At 49.8% G+C, this 17,500-nt stretch overlaps 1 protein-coding gene across 1 annotated transcript in view; it reads left to right on the forward strand.

Annotated features, from left to right (window-relative positions):
• The window catches only part of cntn3a.1 (contactin 3a, tandem duplicate 1), a gene marked incomplete at its 3' end in the record, with an annotated part of 75,046 nt that overhangs the window by 2,889 nt on the left and 54,657 nt on the right, over window positions 1-17,500 (forward strand). Inside the window, exons 2-3 of the mRNA XM_079742274.1 lie at window positions 8,604-8,736; window positions 13,222-13,397. Of these exons, the coding sequence (XP_079598400.1) occupies window positions 8,604-8,736; window positions 13,222-13,397 (309 nt within the window). The remainder of the gene's footprint in view (window positions 1-8,603; window positions 8,737-13,221; window positions 13,398-17,500) is intronic.

Below are 17,500 nucleotides of genomic sequence, written 5' to 3' on the forward strand. Positions count from 1 at the left end.
GTGTGTGTGCGTCTACATACAGGAGGGTGTGGATGCGTGGTTGGGAATTGAGCCTATACATGCATGGGTGTATGCATATGTGTGTGTCTATGCGAGAGAGAGAGAGAGAGAGAGAGAGAGAGAGAGAGAGAGAGAGAGAGAGAGAGAGAGAGAGAGAGAGAGAGAGAGAGAGAGAGAGAGAGAGAGAGAGAGAGAGAGAGAGAATTGGCGAGATAATTAAACACTGAGGTGGGGCGAGGTAGGTGTTGACACGAGTTGATACTGCTTGCCACGGCACGACACGCTGAATTACTGGTCAACAGAACGCGTGGAGTGGAAGTGATCCCGCCGCACCGCGGCCCTGATTAGCATGTAGCACGCAGCCAACGGCCTCGTTTTAAAAGGAGCATAACAAGGAAATCCATCGAGTATATTAATCCGATGTTTCAAGCAAAACATCGGATTGAAATGTGGACACAAAGCAGTCCCAAAGTGGTCACACAGACACACACTCTCTCATGCACGCACGCTCTCACACACGCACGCAGGCACACACACACACACACACACTAACACACACACAGACACACACACACACACACACACACACACACACACACACACAGTGTGCGGATGGGATCCGTTGGGACCGTGGGTGTATTGGCAGACTCTGGGATTATTAGCAGCTAAAGTCAGTTGGATCATATCAAACAGGGCGATAGCCAGGACCACAAGGCTAACGTGGGGGTAGAGCACACACGCCTATTCAATGCAGTTGCTAGTTCAACCACTTCTATTTAGACAGACGGAAAGTCAGACAGACAGATAGCACCATATAGAAAAAAAAGACAAAAAAAATTCTGGTCACATTTAGGTAATAGGTTAGGGTTACATAACATTGCATTTGAAGGCGATCAAATTACAACATATTTGAAGTAAATTATGCATTATATATATATATATATAGATAGATAGATAGATAGATAGATAGATAGATAGATAGATAGATAGATAGATAGATAGATAGGGTAATCTATCGGGTGCTTGGATCCCAGACCAAAAGAACTAAGTTTGATCCTTAATGTATTTTCCTATTTTAGCATCCTTGAGTACGTGACCGTCAGGTATCCTTGAGTAAGATTCCTAACCCCTACCTGCTTTTTGATAGAGCATTGGATTTCACTTAAGATAACCGAGTCTGCTTGATAACTAAATAGTAGGAAATGGTGTGTATTGACTCAACTCTTTCCAGGGGTAGGTTTGGACCACCCTCAATCCAAGGTTAGAATGCTTTCTGCCATGAAGCCTATTGTGTTATTACTCCCTTAGTGTCACACATTAATGAATACACACTGAACCGTTATTTAAATCAGAATAAAGAGATTCAATAGCAATAGAAGTGTTAATTAAAAAAAATATATTGAAATTGTAATGACGGAGGTACAAATCTGCCTAATTCCCATACAAATTTGAAACGGTCAGCAAATTAGATTACTCCTCGTTAATGTGTCCTAAATATTTAATCGTAAAGTGTCCTACGATTTAATTAAAGCTATTTTTCTGGTACTGCTAATGGGGAAATAAAGGTTGTGTTTCTGAACAATGCTATGAGCGCTTAAGTGCTACTTTTACGGTGAAGTGAGCCTTACGTCGTGAATGCCCACTGAGATATTGATCCGAGCCATTGATCCATCAGGACTGAGCCAGGCCTTTTAGGGAATCCATAAGCAAGTATTGTGTTACGTCTTTTCAACACGGAGCAAATTCTGTATATTTTGTGCTTGCCCTCGCCTTGGCAACCCCTTCATTCTAAAGTACAATTTTGAAAAAAATGACCACCCTGATGTAATCATACGCATGAAATGACATTGTGGGTTAAAAGGTCGTCCGCCATATTGAGAAATATGCACTATTGATTATAATAGTATTGGCATTTCAGTAGGTCAATGCAATTTACTCCTCTCTCACAATGCTTTTGATATTTGTTTCTTTGATTACTTATACAACGTAATACGAGGATGGATATGCAGACTTAACATAATAAATAAAGATATGTGCGCCTTTTCAATCCATGTGTGTGGACTTCCCACAGTACAAACCAGGGGAACACAAAGAAATCATATGTAGAAAACACCCCAGCAGAAAGCCCAACAACACTTCAACAGGGTGGGGTAATGGGTTGTGTTGTGTAGGTTAGCATGGCTGAATGCGTATCGGTACCGCGCTAAACCATGATGAATGTTCCTATTAGCGCACGGCCTAGCAGCCGCTAAGTAACAAATAACTCGCTACGTAATCTCCGCCAGGCAGGAGTAGGGATATTACCCCAATTAGAGGAGCGTCGGCGTTCCCGCCACTGGCTCCGCTTTCCCAGGTTCACCTGAACATTCAATATCCAGAGCAAAAGGGAAAAGTGTTCATTTGCGATCCTTTGCAACCGAGCTAGCCCAGGGCTAATCGATGCTCGCTTCCACAAACGAAGACAACCCAAGAAAATACTGGCAAAAATATGAATTTATTTCGATGTAATAGCCGTGATTTACTGGGGAGCGCCGCACAATCGCTAGGAAACGTTTGCCGCCGTTCTTTAACACAAAACATCCGTGTCTGTTAAAGATCTGTTTGGCTGATCAATGACATCGCTGATTCGCACCGCAGCTGGCTAGGTCCAGGAGTCGACTTCAGAGACGACCCACACCGCCTCAACACTGTAGCTGGACCCATTCTGCCCTTTAGTTTCTCAATATAAGTTCCCTTCTATTCAGTGTTATGTTTTATTGCTTTCGTGAGCAGGATTCCCGGAGTTATCGTGAATCTCAGGCTGACAATGTTCAAGGCTGATCTTAGGTCAGGTTTTTCGGTTTTGGAGTGTGAGTTGCAATCATATGATTCTTGTTCAATATTTTGGCAAGAAAGATACATGTTAGGTAACCATGATTCAGGGTCATGTCTCGTCTATGGTAGTGTAGTCTGGCTGAGAGGTTCTTGGGCGCCGTTGTGTGCATACTAACCTGTTGAGGCCTCCTTGAACAGCATTCCTAACCCTGTCCCCGAGTCATTCGGTCAGTCGCTTGGGTTAAAAGCAATATAGGGAAGAGAACTTCTAAGCCCCGCAGCTCCTTATTGTACAACAGCTACTTTGGTTCACTTTGAACTCAACCTTAACGCATCTAAATTAGCATCCGTTTAATATTCACGCCCGAGTCTTAAGAGACGACTGGCGGTCTTTTGTCATCTGGGGACTCAAGCCCTGGCCTTGAAGTGAATGGGAGGTTTTAGCGGAGGTGGCTGCATCCTTACTTTGGCTCCCGAGTAACATTTAAAACCCCTGAAAGGGAGACCTTTAAGGTGCGCCTTATCAGCCTGGACAGAGGGGGGGTGGTGGGGGAGGAGGGATGGGGGGAGATATGCCTTAAAAAGCAAGATTGGCTTCTTTTTTATATATTTCTTCTCCATTTGATGCATAAATCCCTGAACTGAGGCGAATGGATTTGGGACCCCACAAACGGCCAATGCCTTCCCCTCCGTTGGGTCCCTGTGTGCCTGTTTATTCATGCTGAGGTAAGCTGGAGGAATTCATTTGCTGTCAGCTAGTATTGAATTTGAGATTAGTTTTTATTTCAGCCTCAGAATCAGCTCCTTTTTTTTATCTTGCTGCTCTCCCTCTCTCTCACACACACGCACACACACACACGCATGCACGCGCGCACGCACGCACGCACGCACGCACGCAGCGCGCCACACACACACACACACACAGTAGTTTCTCAGAGTAGAAGTCTCTCTCTCACAGTAGAAGCCTGTCTCTCACAGCAGTAGCTAGTCTCGCTCTCATAAAATTGGTCAGTCTCTAACAGCAATGCTCTGGGAGTTAGTCTCTCTCTCTCTCTCTCTCTCTCTCTCTCTCTCTCTCTCTCTCTCTCTCTCTCTCTCTCTCTCTCTCTCTCTCTCTCTCTCTCTCTCAGTAGTGGCTAGTCTCTCTGACAGAAGGTGCTAGTCACACACACACACACACACACACACACACACACACACACACACACACACACACACACACACACACGGCACTGGCTAGTCTTGTGAAACCTTTTCAGAACTGCCACAATTATCACCTTACGCCAGCGGGTGACAGCTGTGAGCAGAGGTGGAACAGGGTTGCTTCACTACGACCTGGATCCGCAGCGCTGCGGTTCTGTCCCGTCGACTTCCTGTTAGTATTCTTTAGCAGTCCACCTCTCTCTCTCTCTCTCTCTCTCTCTCTCTCTCTCTCTCTCTCTCTCTCTCTCTCTCTCTCTCTCTCTCTCTCTCTCTCTCTCTCTCTCTCTCTCTCTCTCTCTCTCTCTCTCTCTCTCTCTCTCTCTCTCTCTCTCTCTCTCAGACTGTGTGTTGGTGTGTGTGTTTGTGTGTGTGAGGGTTGTGTGTTGGTGTGTGTGTTTGTGTGTGTGAGGGTTGTGTGTTGGTGTGTGGGCGGTCAGCTTGAACACCACTCTAAATCAAACATGTCTCGCCGCCTTCTTCCTCCACCTTACCTCCAGAGTTCTGATGGCCTCTACCGCTGAAGGCTCGCTGGAGAACAACGCCAGGCTGTTCGGCTTTAGGGGCTTACTTTGTCTCGTCGTTACTGTGTTCCACAAAGTGTACGCAATTCATCTAAAAATCCATTAGAAGAATCAATTAATAAAATAATTATAAAACACTTAAATTGTATTGACAGGGTACTGTGTCGGTTTTCAACCGCTCGCTAGTGTTTTATTTCAGTATATTTTTCCCGCCGAACTAAAGGGATTTGATACAATAATAATATAATAATACTATATTCATGACTGGTTAAATGCATCCAATCTTTTTGTTGAGTTAAGTATCGCTTTGAACTCAAATTGATAGCCGTGCGGCCGTACTTCATAAATTAAACGTGTCTTTGTGTGTGGGCCACTCCAATAGCACCAAACACAAGCCTGCTCACATTGTTTCTTTAACTCGCAAAGATCCATTCATCATCAGCCTAATTATAAAAGGACTAATCATACACCTTCCCCGTTCCACTGTTGTTTATATTGTTAAAGAAACCTGAAACGACTGCTCCGACATTGGCGACTGCATCTCTGACGCATTTCCACTTAGCCAACCCAACAAATGGACTTTCACAGGTTTAGCTCCAGTTAAAGTGTGCTCCTTACGCAACTAAAAGCAGCAATGTTTTCCTAAGGAGTGTCTGAATGAATGCTCACAACCTTAAACGGCTCTGTATTAGTCGGAAACACTTACAATCTCTTTTAACAGTAGTACAACCGAGTACAACTAGGTTTGATAAGTAAAAGCAAATGATTGATTGTTGTTCGGAATGCCAAAAACCTTAGCCCTGTGAAGCACTTATATTCTGAAATTGTAAAAAACAAATCCTTCAAATACTTAAACCTTTTCAAGGAAGTCTTTTGTTGATTGTTATCCTTGACATTTCACATCATGACCAAACTTTAAAGGAAAGATGAAATATTTTTCACAGTTAGTTTGGAACTGAAAGACTATTTATTCAGACCCAGATCGGTATTTTGACAAATGCCTTAAAAATATTATTTTCCCAAAAGGAATAAGAGCTCCTCTAAAAAATTATCAATCAAGCACTGCTTGGTGTGTGTGTGTGTGTGTGTGTGTTTGTGTGTGCGTGTGGGTCTGTGTGTGTGAGGGTGTCAGTCTGTGTGTGTGTGTGTGTGTGTGTGCGTGTCGGTCTGTGTGTGTGTTTCTGTGACTGTGACTGTGTTTGGGTGTGTCTATGTGCGTGTGTGGGTTTGTGTGTCCGTGTCGGTCTGTGTGTGTGTGTGTGTTTTTGTGCCTGTGCCTGTGTGTGTGTCTAGGTGCCTGTGTGTGCCTGTGCGTGTGTGTTTATGCGTGTGCGTGCGTTTGGCTCTGTGAGAACCACAGGAATGAATGAAAGATTCTCAGTGTTGCCTATAGACAGTAGCAGCGATCAGTGGCCCCCTCTAACTTCCACCTTGTTTCGCTGTGCAGTCATTAATCAAATGTGTTGGGACAGCGTCGTCAGGAGGCGAGAACAAGGAGGAAACATTGATTAGTCTCGCGGCCTATCTTCGGAAGGCCTCTGGATCCCAGTACGGCTGGGCTGCTTAAGCACACACACACACTCACACACACACACACACACACACACACACACACACACACACACAGCGACTCAGGTTATAAATAAAGTGTCCTCTGGTAATCAATCAGCTCTACGTGTGTGTGTTTGTGTGTGCATGTGCGAGTGAGTGTGTGTGTGTGTGCGTGTGGGTTTAAGCATGTGTACGCAGATACATGCGCCTGGATGTGTGTGTGTGTGTTTGTGTGTGCGTGTCTGTGTGTGCGTGAGCTTCTGTGTATGTGTGTGTGTTTTTTGTGTTTGTGTTTGAGTGTGCGTGTCTGTGTGTTTGTGAGTGTGTGTTTGTGTGAGCGAGTGTGTTTCTGTGTGTCCGTGCATGTCGGTCCGGTGTGTGTCTGTTGACGCGCATTAGTGCCATGCGGGCGTGTGTGCGTGCGTGCGTGCTGTGTACCGAGGGGACACGCTTCGCCTAACAAGGATTGTAATTAGGCGGCCCGCTCAGGTTTTCCTGGAACTCATTTTCTTCCGAGAGGTTCCTATCCTTGAGGAGCGGAGCAATGAGTCGCAGTGGGTCCCCTCCTCAGACAGACCGCCCCTCCTCCAGAGAGCTATTTCCAGAGCTACGGATAAAACCTGTCTCGCTAAGCCGAGCCATCCCCAGGAAAACCCCCCCCCCTCCCCCCAGCACCGCCCAACACCCCCCACACCTCACACCAATGACCCCCGTCGGCGGTCGCTACACTGCTCTTCTTCGTCGAACTGCAAGGACGCAAACGCGTTCGGGCGAGGAGCGAACGAAGCCCCCTCCGGCGGACACCGTAAATAAATATTAATCCCGGAGTAACAACCGGAGCCGCGGCCTCCGGGCCGGATGGAGCGAGGGCCCCAACGCCGCCCGGAGAGACAGGGGTCGGGAGACGGGGCAGCCACGCGATCAGTCGGGCGCGTCTACGGCGGCCTTGAGGCCTTGCTGGGAGTCATGGCCGGGGCACCCCTGTGCCATCTGTCACTGGGTGGTCGGTAGGGTGGATTTGGCGATGTCACGGTCGCTCTGTGAGGAATATAAAGACATGCATGCGGAGAAAAAAACACTACTCCCTTCAACTCGAAGATTTTTCCGAAGGTTATTTCGCAAATGAAATACTTCTTCATCCGTAGATGAAGAACTATTATAAGAAGAAGTTGTGGATCAAGTAGTATCCTGCTCCACAAATGAAATCAGAAGAGTTGATCTCCAACGGGACCAGCAGATATTCATTTCTTCCTCCTCACGTTTGTTTTGGCTTTTTATTTCCCCCCCCCCGCCCCCCTGGAGACCTCTGCCTCTGACAGCGCCCAGTCACGCTGAAGCTGTGAGGCAGCGGTGATGCTGCTTCTCCTGCTGATGTTTCTGAACCTACTTTACCAGGATTAAAGTTTTATTAAAGATGGCACACTTCACACGCGCTACTTCAGGGATCCCTCAACTTTTATGAATAATATAAAGAAGCCATAGGGCTGTGTTTGTGTTTTCCCGGGAAAATGCAGAACTGAGATTTCCTCGTTCTGCAGTGACGGCCTTGAAACGAGCTGGTCCTCTTTCTCATTCTATGGATTCTGTATACTTGAAGGAATGGTACTTTTTTGCTAAATGTAGCGCACTGTGATGCAGATTCTGTGTCCTGAACTTAATATTGTCCTGGATAATTAAGCACCTTTACTAATTACGTCAATACCAATTACCTATCAAATCATTTATTTAAAAAAATTATATTATGTTTGGGAGCATTGAAGTTATATTTGGTTTATGCTTCTTTTTTCTAAAGGAGATCTTGTAATTATTTGCGATTGTCTCAGTTAAAAGGAGTGAATATAAATCCTCCAATATCGGGCTTTTTGATATAGCCTCCGTGTCTTTTGGATTCGGTCATGGCTCTGACGCAGCCTTTCTGCGCCTGCTACCCTAACACAATACCAAGCCAACATAGAACGGTTCCGGCGCTGTGCACAGTACCAACACTTCCACAGGGGGTGTGGAGCCGCAGGAAATAGCCCAGATCAAAGCTAACGTTGTTGGTGTTGGCTCTCCTCCTCCTCCTCCTCCCACTCCTCTTCCTCCTCTGAATCCTCTTCATGCTCCTCCCCCTTTAACTCCTCCATCTCATCTTATCCTCCTCCCCCTCCTCCCTCTCCTCCTCCCCCTCCCTCTCCTCCTCCCCCTCCCCCTCCCTCTCCTCCTCCTCCCCCTCCTCCCTCTCCCCCTCCCCCCTCCTCCTTCCCCCCCTCCTCCTTCCCCTCCTCTCTCTCCTCCTCCCCCTCCTCCTCCTCCCTCTCCTACTCCCCCTCCTCCTCCTCCTCCCTCTCCTCCTCCTCCTCCCCCCCTCACTCTCCTCCTCACCCCTCCTCCTCCCCCTCCCCCCCTCCTCCTCCTCCTCCTCCCCCTCCTCCCTCTCCTCCTCCTCCTCTCCCCCCCCTCCTCACTCTCCTCCTCCCCCTCCTCCTCCTCCTCCTCCTCCTCCCCCCCCTCCTCCTCCTCCTCCTCCTCCAGGGAGTGGGGTCCTCCAGAGGCCCTCCTTCACCAAACAGCCCGGTAGCGTGGTCTTCCCGTTCCGCTCCGCTGAGAGCCGCAGAGAGGTGGTGTTCAGCTGCGAGGCCCAGGGCCACCCAGCGCCCTACTACAGGTGAGGTGACCCCCCAGCCCAGCTTTGCACCGTGCACAAACACAGCATCGCCTCCCCCCCCCAACGAGGGGGGGGTCCACCGCCAGCGGCCCCCGTCCCTCCACGGCTCAGCTCTGGAACCTTTTGAGTAACGATTAAGAACGGTTTCAAATAATGAAAACGGAGCTGACTCTGGATTGGTTGCCACGGGGTTAATAGGAGGGGGAGAGGTGGGAGGGAGGGAGGGGGGGGAGGAGGGGGAGGGAGGGGGGGGAGAGACTGACTTGTGGACCCTATGGCTTTGCTGGAGCGGCGCGCTGACCGTGTTTAGAGCCACTGTCAGCCCCGCTTAACTTGAGGATGATGACTTAATTGCTCTCCAATGGTGGCCTGCTCTCTCTCTCTCTCTCTCTCTCTCTCTCTCTGACTCTCTCTCTCTGACTCTCTCTCTCTGACTCTCTCTCTCTCTCTCTCTCTCTCTCTCTCTCTCTCTGTCTCTGTCTCTGTCTCTGTCTCTCTCTCTCTCTCTCTCTCTCTCTCTCTCTCTCTCTCTCTCTCTCTCTCTCTCTCTGACTCTCTGACTCTCTCTCTCTGACTCTCTCTCTCTCTCTCTCTCTCGGTGATCAGAGAGAGCGCACGGGACAACCTTGCTGCACGGCACATATCGAGCTGGGGAGGGGGGGGTTAAACTCACTCTCACACACACACCGACAGGCATGCACGCACACACATCACAGGAACACACAAACGCATGCATACGCACACATGCACATGCGCACACAGGCACACACGCGCACATAGAGACTCACGCACACAGAAACACACACACGGACGCACACACGCATACAGATGCACATGCACGCGCACACACGCATAGACACACACACACACGCACACACAAACAGAGACACACACTCGCACAAATGCACACACACAAACCAACACGCACACGCACGCACAGACGCACACACGCACACACACACACACACACACACACACACAGGCCCAGCTGCGTGCAGCGTCTCTCTGACAGCGTCGGCGTGAAGCCGCTTCCTGCGCCGCTCCCAGGGTCCCACTGCGGGTTCTGCTGACTCGGCTTCCTGCTGCCGGGGAGCGGAGGACGTTCCGCCGTGAGGCATCGTGTCGAGAGCTTATCACTATACGATAAGCGGGATCCAAATCACACAAAACGGATTGAGTCGCTGGACTCAATCCGTCGCTGAAGGACTATTATATACTGTTTGTGGATCTGTTTCATTTCCTTTTTTCGTTTTTTTCTGTCCCGCCTTCGGCGTGCTTCTCACTCTTTATTGTACGTTGTTTAGAGGGTCCGTCGTTGGCCCCCCTCTAGGGGGGGGTAAAGGAACTAACTAAACAATAAAATGACAAATGATGACATGCGCGTTATGTGCGTAAGCTATTAACTCTCAATCCATCACTAAAGCAGCTGTATGCCGGCGTGGCCGTGTCACTGTAATTAAATGCAAATTGCACAGCCCGGGCATTTAACGCATAATAGCTTGAAATGATCTCTCATAATATCAGCGTGTTCACTTGTTAATGTAGCTTGAAGATCCTCCGTGTTCGGCCCTAATGGCACAAATTGAATTGAATGCAGAAGAGGGGATCACTGGAATTGCCGCGAGGGCTTAGTCACTGATCTCAGGACTGTGACACGGGGCGTAAAACATCCTTCTGTCCGTCTCCTTTAAGGGAGAATGTTTACGTGAGTTCAATTCCCAACCTGCTCGCCACCCGTCCGTCTCAGGTTTTGAGGAGCCGGTATGGCATCGCGTCGAATCAAATCAGGAGTTTTATTTTTTACATATTTTTCTAATTACTGCCGGTTCCGCTCACTGCGTTAGGCATATCCCCCGAATGAATTCTGATGCAAACCCATAAAAGCCATTCGATATTTGATGTGTCTTGTTCACGTCGGTGGGACTTTAAATCGCATTATATGTTGTTTCCGAGCAGGGATGTATAGAAAGTTTTTTTTCTTTTCTTTTAAAGTGAAATAAGAGTTTCTTGCGTTGTGACCTCTGCACTCTATTTGCGGCTTCCCCGCAGCGGCAGAGTGATGGAACAGCTCTGCCTCCTCAGAGCGGGATCGGGCGTGGCGAGTAGTGCGATGAGGACACAGTGATGTAGGCGCGACACTCACCCGGCAGACCGCCGCCGGTGTAAACCTGCTCTGGGCTTGACTCGTCGCCCTGGCCCTTTTTCATTCGTCTCATCTGGCAGGCTTGGAACGGTTCCAGCAGCAGGAACGCCCAAATCGTTAGATCAATCTAATCAGCCAATCTGTCGTGGAGGACTGCTTCACCGCGTCGCACTTTCCATTCCCCCCCCCCCCCCCCTCCTCACCAGTCTCACCCCCTCAGCAGCAGTCTCACCCCCCCTCCTTTTCCTGTCTTCCTCCTTACATTCCCTCGCTCTGCAAAACCTTTACTTTGCTTTTGTAAAGGGAGAGAAAAAAGAGGAAGAAAGAGGAAATGAAGGGAAATTTCCTTAACCCAGCCAACTGTCAAAAAGCCCAGCCGAAAATGGACATTTCCTTGATGAAAGAAATTATTATTTTTTTCGTTCTAGCTGAACCGAATAAAAGCGGCTTAGTGCTAGAAAATCATAGGGTCAGCAGGAAAAATTAAGTTGTTTTTTTTTTTGTTCGCAAGAAATTTCGCGCTGAAACTAACTATATTTAACTGCTTGGATTGGCCAATTCTATATTTTATACTTGAATGCCTTATCCTTACAGTATTTTCTTGGACATTGTTCACTTTGACTGGAGCTCCATCAGTGCACCGTGGTGGAGAGGTGGGCAGGACCACCTGTGGTGTCTTCACATCACTGTCGACACAGACACTTTCCTGTTAAATCCTACAGAGTGAAACTGAAGACTTTAACAAGGAGCTGATATTTTTCAATCAATGCTACCTATGCTACTTCTAAGTGGAATCTTGAGAAGCTTTTGGTCAGGAAGAGAATAGTTAATGCTCAATGGAAAAAAAACATGGATAAGTGCTTATTTTTACTCTTTTATGAAACATAAGTTATTTCCCTGCACGTCGTTCCTCATCCACGTGACACACATATGTTTGTTCCATTTCCGGCTCAAAGCACACGCAGATAAAAGCGCACGAATCGAACCCAAACAGCGTAAACAGCGGACGCTTTCAATTGTAATCGCTCATCGCGTTTGCAGATAGCTTTCCCATGAGGGTGTTTTCTATAAGAAGTTTTGACCTTTAATCAAACCGCTTTTCCCACCTTAGTCTACATGCGGCTGTCTTGGCTATCTTGTTTGAACAGACCGGGACGCGGCCCTCCTGTCTGATAAGCGTCTGGTGATTGGGTGTGAGCGGCCCTGGTTCCTTGAACACGCCGCCTCCCCTCGGGATCCTGATTGAGCCGCGCTTGACGGCTGCTGACCGGGAGAAGCGAGTCCTTAAGCGTCGCGCTCGTCGTGTTCGACTTAAGAGTCGAACACGACGCCATGAGAACGATACTCATCGTCTCTCTCTACCTCCAACACACGCTTTTTCGATTTCTTTTTTTTGCTGTGGTTATAGAAAAACGTATTTACATGAGTCCTCCCGGAGGGAGATGGATCACCGCTGAGGATGGATCCCGCGGTTCAGCTGGCGTCGGCATCGTTCTGAGATTTATGGCCGTTAGTTCTCATTTAGCCGGCTTTGTTCAGACCAATGAGAGTCCGGCCAGCGCCAGGCTGATTGCCTGTTGATGGTGATGAAGGCGTGTGATTATGCTGTCTGGCGGTATGGATTGTGTGCATAATGAAGCGTCACTAAGCAGCCCATAATGGGGCGGAGGCCGGGCACCGCGCCATGGAGCTAATGCGCGCGGCGCAAAATGTCAATGCCTTTGACTGGGCGACGTCACGCCAACTAGAGAACAGCAAAGTAGAGAACAGCGCTGTCGACAAACTTTCCAGCGCCGCATACACTGCATGCAAAACGGGTTGATCATAAATAATCCTCGTACTAATTCCTTCCAGTCTACGTGTCGGTTGCACTTCTCTGGGCGCGAATACAACTTTACCTTTTGAGTGTGTCTGCCTGCCTGCAAGCTGTTGTGTGTGTGTGTGTGTGTGTGTGTGAGTGTGCCTGCGTGCATCTTTGTGTTCCCGTGTGTCTGAGATAAGTGCTTGTGTGTGCGTGGTGTATGTGTTTTTGTCCGCCTGCATCCTTGTGTGTGTCCGAATGTGGTTGCGTGCACGTGTGTTCCTTCATCAGCGAGTGTGTTTTTAAGTGTGCCTGTGTGTGCGCGTGTGTCTTAGATAAGTGTGTGTGTGGCTGTGTGTGTGTCTGCCTGTATGCATGCTCTCGTGTGTGCGTGAGTGTGTGTGAAGAACTCACTGCTCTCCTGTCTCTCTGCAAAGGAAACATGCTTTTGTTGTGAAAGAAAAGGGGGCTGTTAGGGCTGGTGAAGGATCCGCTCTCCCTGGAGCCCGGGTCAGCCTTGTGTCTGTGTCTGTCCCCACAGGTGGAGGTTGAACGACTCCTTCATCGTCCCCACGCAGGGGTCCCGTTATTCCCTGGTGGGGGGGAACCTCCACATCAGCCACCTGAGCAAGGAGGAGGACGTGGGCATCTACCAGTGTCTCGCCGGCAACTCCTTCGGCACCATAGTCAGCCGGGAGGCCAGTCTGCACATGGCCTGTGAGTTATCCCCGTTTTGTGTATTGTGTTTTTTATTGTGTTGATATTCTGGGGGTATCGTTCTCCCATGAAGACTCATTCACCGATAAACACGAATAAAGACTTATTTTTGAATGATAACACAAGAGAGAATATTTTGCATGATGAATCTTTGGCGTGAGCCCCGTCACGGATCAAGGTCGACATGTGGACTCAGCATATCCTGCCAGGACTAGCAGGGGCGGAGCCTTCCCCTGGACCGGTAGACTGGGGCAGACCTGGTGGTTCCGGGGTGGGAGAGGGAGCATCGAACGAAATACCTAAGCAGCAAAGAACACAGGTTGGACTACTCTTTATAAAGCAGGCGTAGGCAGGTGATTGGTGATTGGCAAACTGGTGCGTGTGAGTTGAGTCCTCCTGGTGGAACTTGCGCTAAAGCTTACATTTCTGCAGACAATAGGTGTTGCGTTGGTGACCGTGTAATACCATCAATTTGGGATTCCTGGCAAATTGGTTTTTTGAGGTTTGTGTTTGACTCTGATAATGAGGCTGCAGCGGGCTCCCCTCCGCTCCGAGCCTGGCTCTTTGTCTCCAGGTAATTGGTGTCGGAGGGAAAAGTTTCATCCTGGCTAGTGGGGTTATTAAAGGGAATGGTGGCCATAGAAGTAGTCAGTGGGTGACAGCCAATCGGTTCCTACTCCTATTTACTCCTGAGCAGACGCTTTTATCTTAAGCCCCTGACGGTGAATTCACGAATGTCTCTTTGATGACCAGGTGAGGTGCTCGGGCATACAGGCATGCCGGCAGAACGCAGACATCAGCGATCGATCCCAAGTTATCTAACCCTTTCATCGCTGGGAGAGAAACCCCCAGACAGAACACTAAACGGACTGCATTCATACAGCGCTTTACAAACCAGTGGCCACTCAAAGCGCTTTACAATATTACAATGACATTCACCCATTCACACACCGACGGCGGAGTCAGCCATGCAGGGCGACAGCCAGCTCGTCGGGAGCAGTTACACCTCGACACCTCGACACTCGGGGCTAGGACGAGCCGGGGATCGAACTAGCAACCTTGTGGTTACCAGCAAACCCGCTCTACCTCCTGAGCCTCATGCCGCCCCCACTGTACTATTCATCCACTACATCTGTCTTTGACAGAATCCCCTCATGCCAGACAACACCTTTGCTCTCAGTGATACGCATGCAATCATCCGTTGAGAAACATGTAGAGTGAACGGGAGCCGCTGGGATTCACAAACTCACTCAAGGATTTGCAAAGTCACGCGGGATTCACAAAGTCCCACGCTCAGGCATCCCGGTACCTTTCTCAAGGCGCCCACAGACCCCCCCCCCCCCCCCCCGTCCTGGCTGTGAGCTGTGTTGTACATCAGGCTGATGGGTGGCCTCCGCTCAGAGAGGCTGACCTGGGATCTGCGGCGTTCGTCAGCGGATGAGGACAGGCATCAGAGGCGACGCGCCCTCCATCTTGTTTATTGCTCTGGGTTTAACTTAATTAAGCGTGCTGCCGTGATGGAGCGAGACCGGGGCCGGGGGAACCATTTACGCACGAGGAGTCGCTGTTATGAGAGGAGACGCACCGTGTCATTGGAAACAGACTGCTGCCCGTGTCCCATAAAGCCCCCCCTCCTCTCCCTCCTTTACCTTCCCTCGCCTCCTCCTCTTCCCCCCTCCTCCTGTTCCTCCTTCTCTTCCTCTTCCTCTCACTCCTCCTCCTCCTCACCTTCCCCTCTCCTCTTCCTCCCCCTCCTCCTCCTTCCCTCTCCTCCTCCTCCTCCTCACCTTCCCCTCTCCTCTTCCTCCCCCTCCTCCTCCTTCCCTCTCCTCCTCCTCCTCCTCCTCCTCCTCCTCCTCCTCCTCCCCTTACTCTTCCTCCCCCTCCTCCTCCTTCCCTCTCCTCCTCCTCCCTCTCCTCCTCCTCCTCACCTTCCCCTTCCCTCTCCTCTTCCTCCCCCTCCTCCTCCTTCCCTCTCACTCCTCCTCCTCCTCACCTTCCCCTCTCCTCTTCCTCCCCCTCCTTCCCCCTCCTCCTCCTTCCCTCTCCTCCTCCTCCTCCCCCTCCTCCTCCTTCCCTCTCCTCCTCCTCCTCCACTTCCCCCTCCTCCCCCTCCTCCTCCTTCCCTCTCCTCCTCCTCCTCCTCCTCACCTTCCCGTTCCCTCTCCTCTTCCTCCCCCTCCTCCTCCTTCCCTCTCCTCCTCTTCCTCCTCCTCCTCACCTTCCCGTTCCCTCTCCTCCTCCTCCTTCCCTCTCCTCCTCCTCCTCCTCACCTTCCCGTTCCCTCTCCTCTTCCTCCCCCTCCTCCTCCTTCCCTCTCCTCCTCCTCCTCCTCCTCCCCTTAATCTTCCCCCCCCTCCTCCTCCTTCCCTCTCCTCCTCCTCCTCCACTTCCCCCTCCTCTTCCTCTCCCTCCTCCCCCTCCTCCTCCTTCCCCCTCCCCCTCCCCCTCCCCCTCCCCCTCCTCTTCCTCTCCCACTTCCCTCTCCTCCTCCTCCTCCTCCTCCTCCTCCTCTTCCTCCTCCTCCTTCCCTCTCCTCCTCCTCCTCCACTTCCCCCTCCTCTTCCTCTCCCTCCTCCTCCTCCTCCTCCTCCATTCCACCGTCTCCGATATCGTTATGTATGCGTGGAAGTCAATCGAGGTCGGTGTAGTTCCGTTCCTCGCTAGCAAAAAGCTGTTTCAACAAAGTGTGGATTTTTGTAAATCAACACTGGACTTCTCTTTTGAAAAGAGCTCCGCGATTGCCCCCTAGGAAATAAATAAATAAAAATAACATAAATAAAATCTCTTTGTGAGATGTTTGCCGGCGATGCAGCCTCTCCCTCCTGTTGATGGCATCGGGGAGCCCGGTGTTATTCATGATATTCCACTACATCAAGCTGGAGCGCATGAATATATCAGGGTATGCCCTTTTTTTACCCCTCCCCTCCACTGCCAGCCTGAGAGATGGGTGATATAACAGTTTATAGCGCCATCTGGTCAGGGACTTAAGCCCCTAAAGTATGAGGATTCTTCAGCTGGAGTTAAAAATACCCAACAAGCATTTAAAAGGGTTTTACCGAGCAAGGCATAATAATCTAGTTGCCGATCAGGGTGCAACTGAGATCCCACTAATCTGTCTGCGATATTATCCGTGTGTCTTAGTGAAAGCATACCCCTGGATGCGAGACCGTTACACAACAGATTGCCAGGACTGCAATTACAGACAGTGTTTTGGATGCAGATTCTGCAGAAGGAGACATGTAATAAGGCTGATGCACTGCCGTCCGCGGTGCTATCACACGACGAGCGCAGCGCTCAATGGAGGGTGAAATAGATGTGTTTATGGAAAGCCTGCAGACGGGGGGATCCATGGCATCGCCACCGTCCATCTTCTCCTTCCTGTTGCTCTCAATTAAGCCGCCTATCTCTTCTCTCTCCCTGCTTGCTACATAAGCATCAGCGGCACCTTTCTATTAGCTGTATCATATTCCGATGACTAGATTTGAATTTCGATCGTTTTTATATTTTACACACGGCGATGGTTCCCTAGGTTCCATCAGCACTTTAATGCTCCTGATTAATAACTTTCGCCCACAGGTGAAAATTAAATCTTTATTGAGCCGAGACGCGAGATGGGGACGATGGGGGCCTCTGATTGGTTCTGTGTTGCTAAGTGCTCCGTCTAATCCATGTTGAGCACTTCGCATACCAATCAGGAACCCGGCTCTGTCCCCCCCCACCACTTAGCATAGTAGGTCTTCCTTTAATGAAGCCACGCTTCCTGGGGCGGGCTGTGATTGGTCAGGGATGCCCGCCACACAGCATGCTGTGTGTATCAGGCCCCGCCTCCGATGTGCCTCCACGGTCAAACATCGATGTGTCACTCACTCTTAAGCACCGACAGAGAGAGAGAGAGAGAGAGAGGGGGAGGGGGAGAGAGAGAGAGAGAGGGGAGGGGGAGAGAGGGAGACTAACTGACTGACTGGAGCGGAATTATGAGCCGAAGGGCGGAAAAAAATCCCGGGACGATAGAAATAAAAGTGAGCAGATGAGATTAACGTTTTTCATAGAAAGTACTAAAAAGAATGTTAATGCGGCGTTCATCCCCCCCGACCCCACTC

The sequence above is a fragment of the Pollachius pollachius genome, assembly GCF_949987615.1.
Source record: "Pollachius pollachius genome assembly, chromosome: 8".
Taxonomy (NCBI): domain Eukaryota; kingdom Metazoa; phylum Chordata; class Actinopteri; order Gadiformes; family Gadidae; genus Pollachius; species Pollachius pollachius.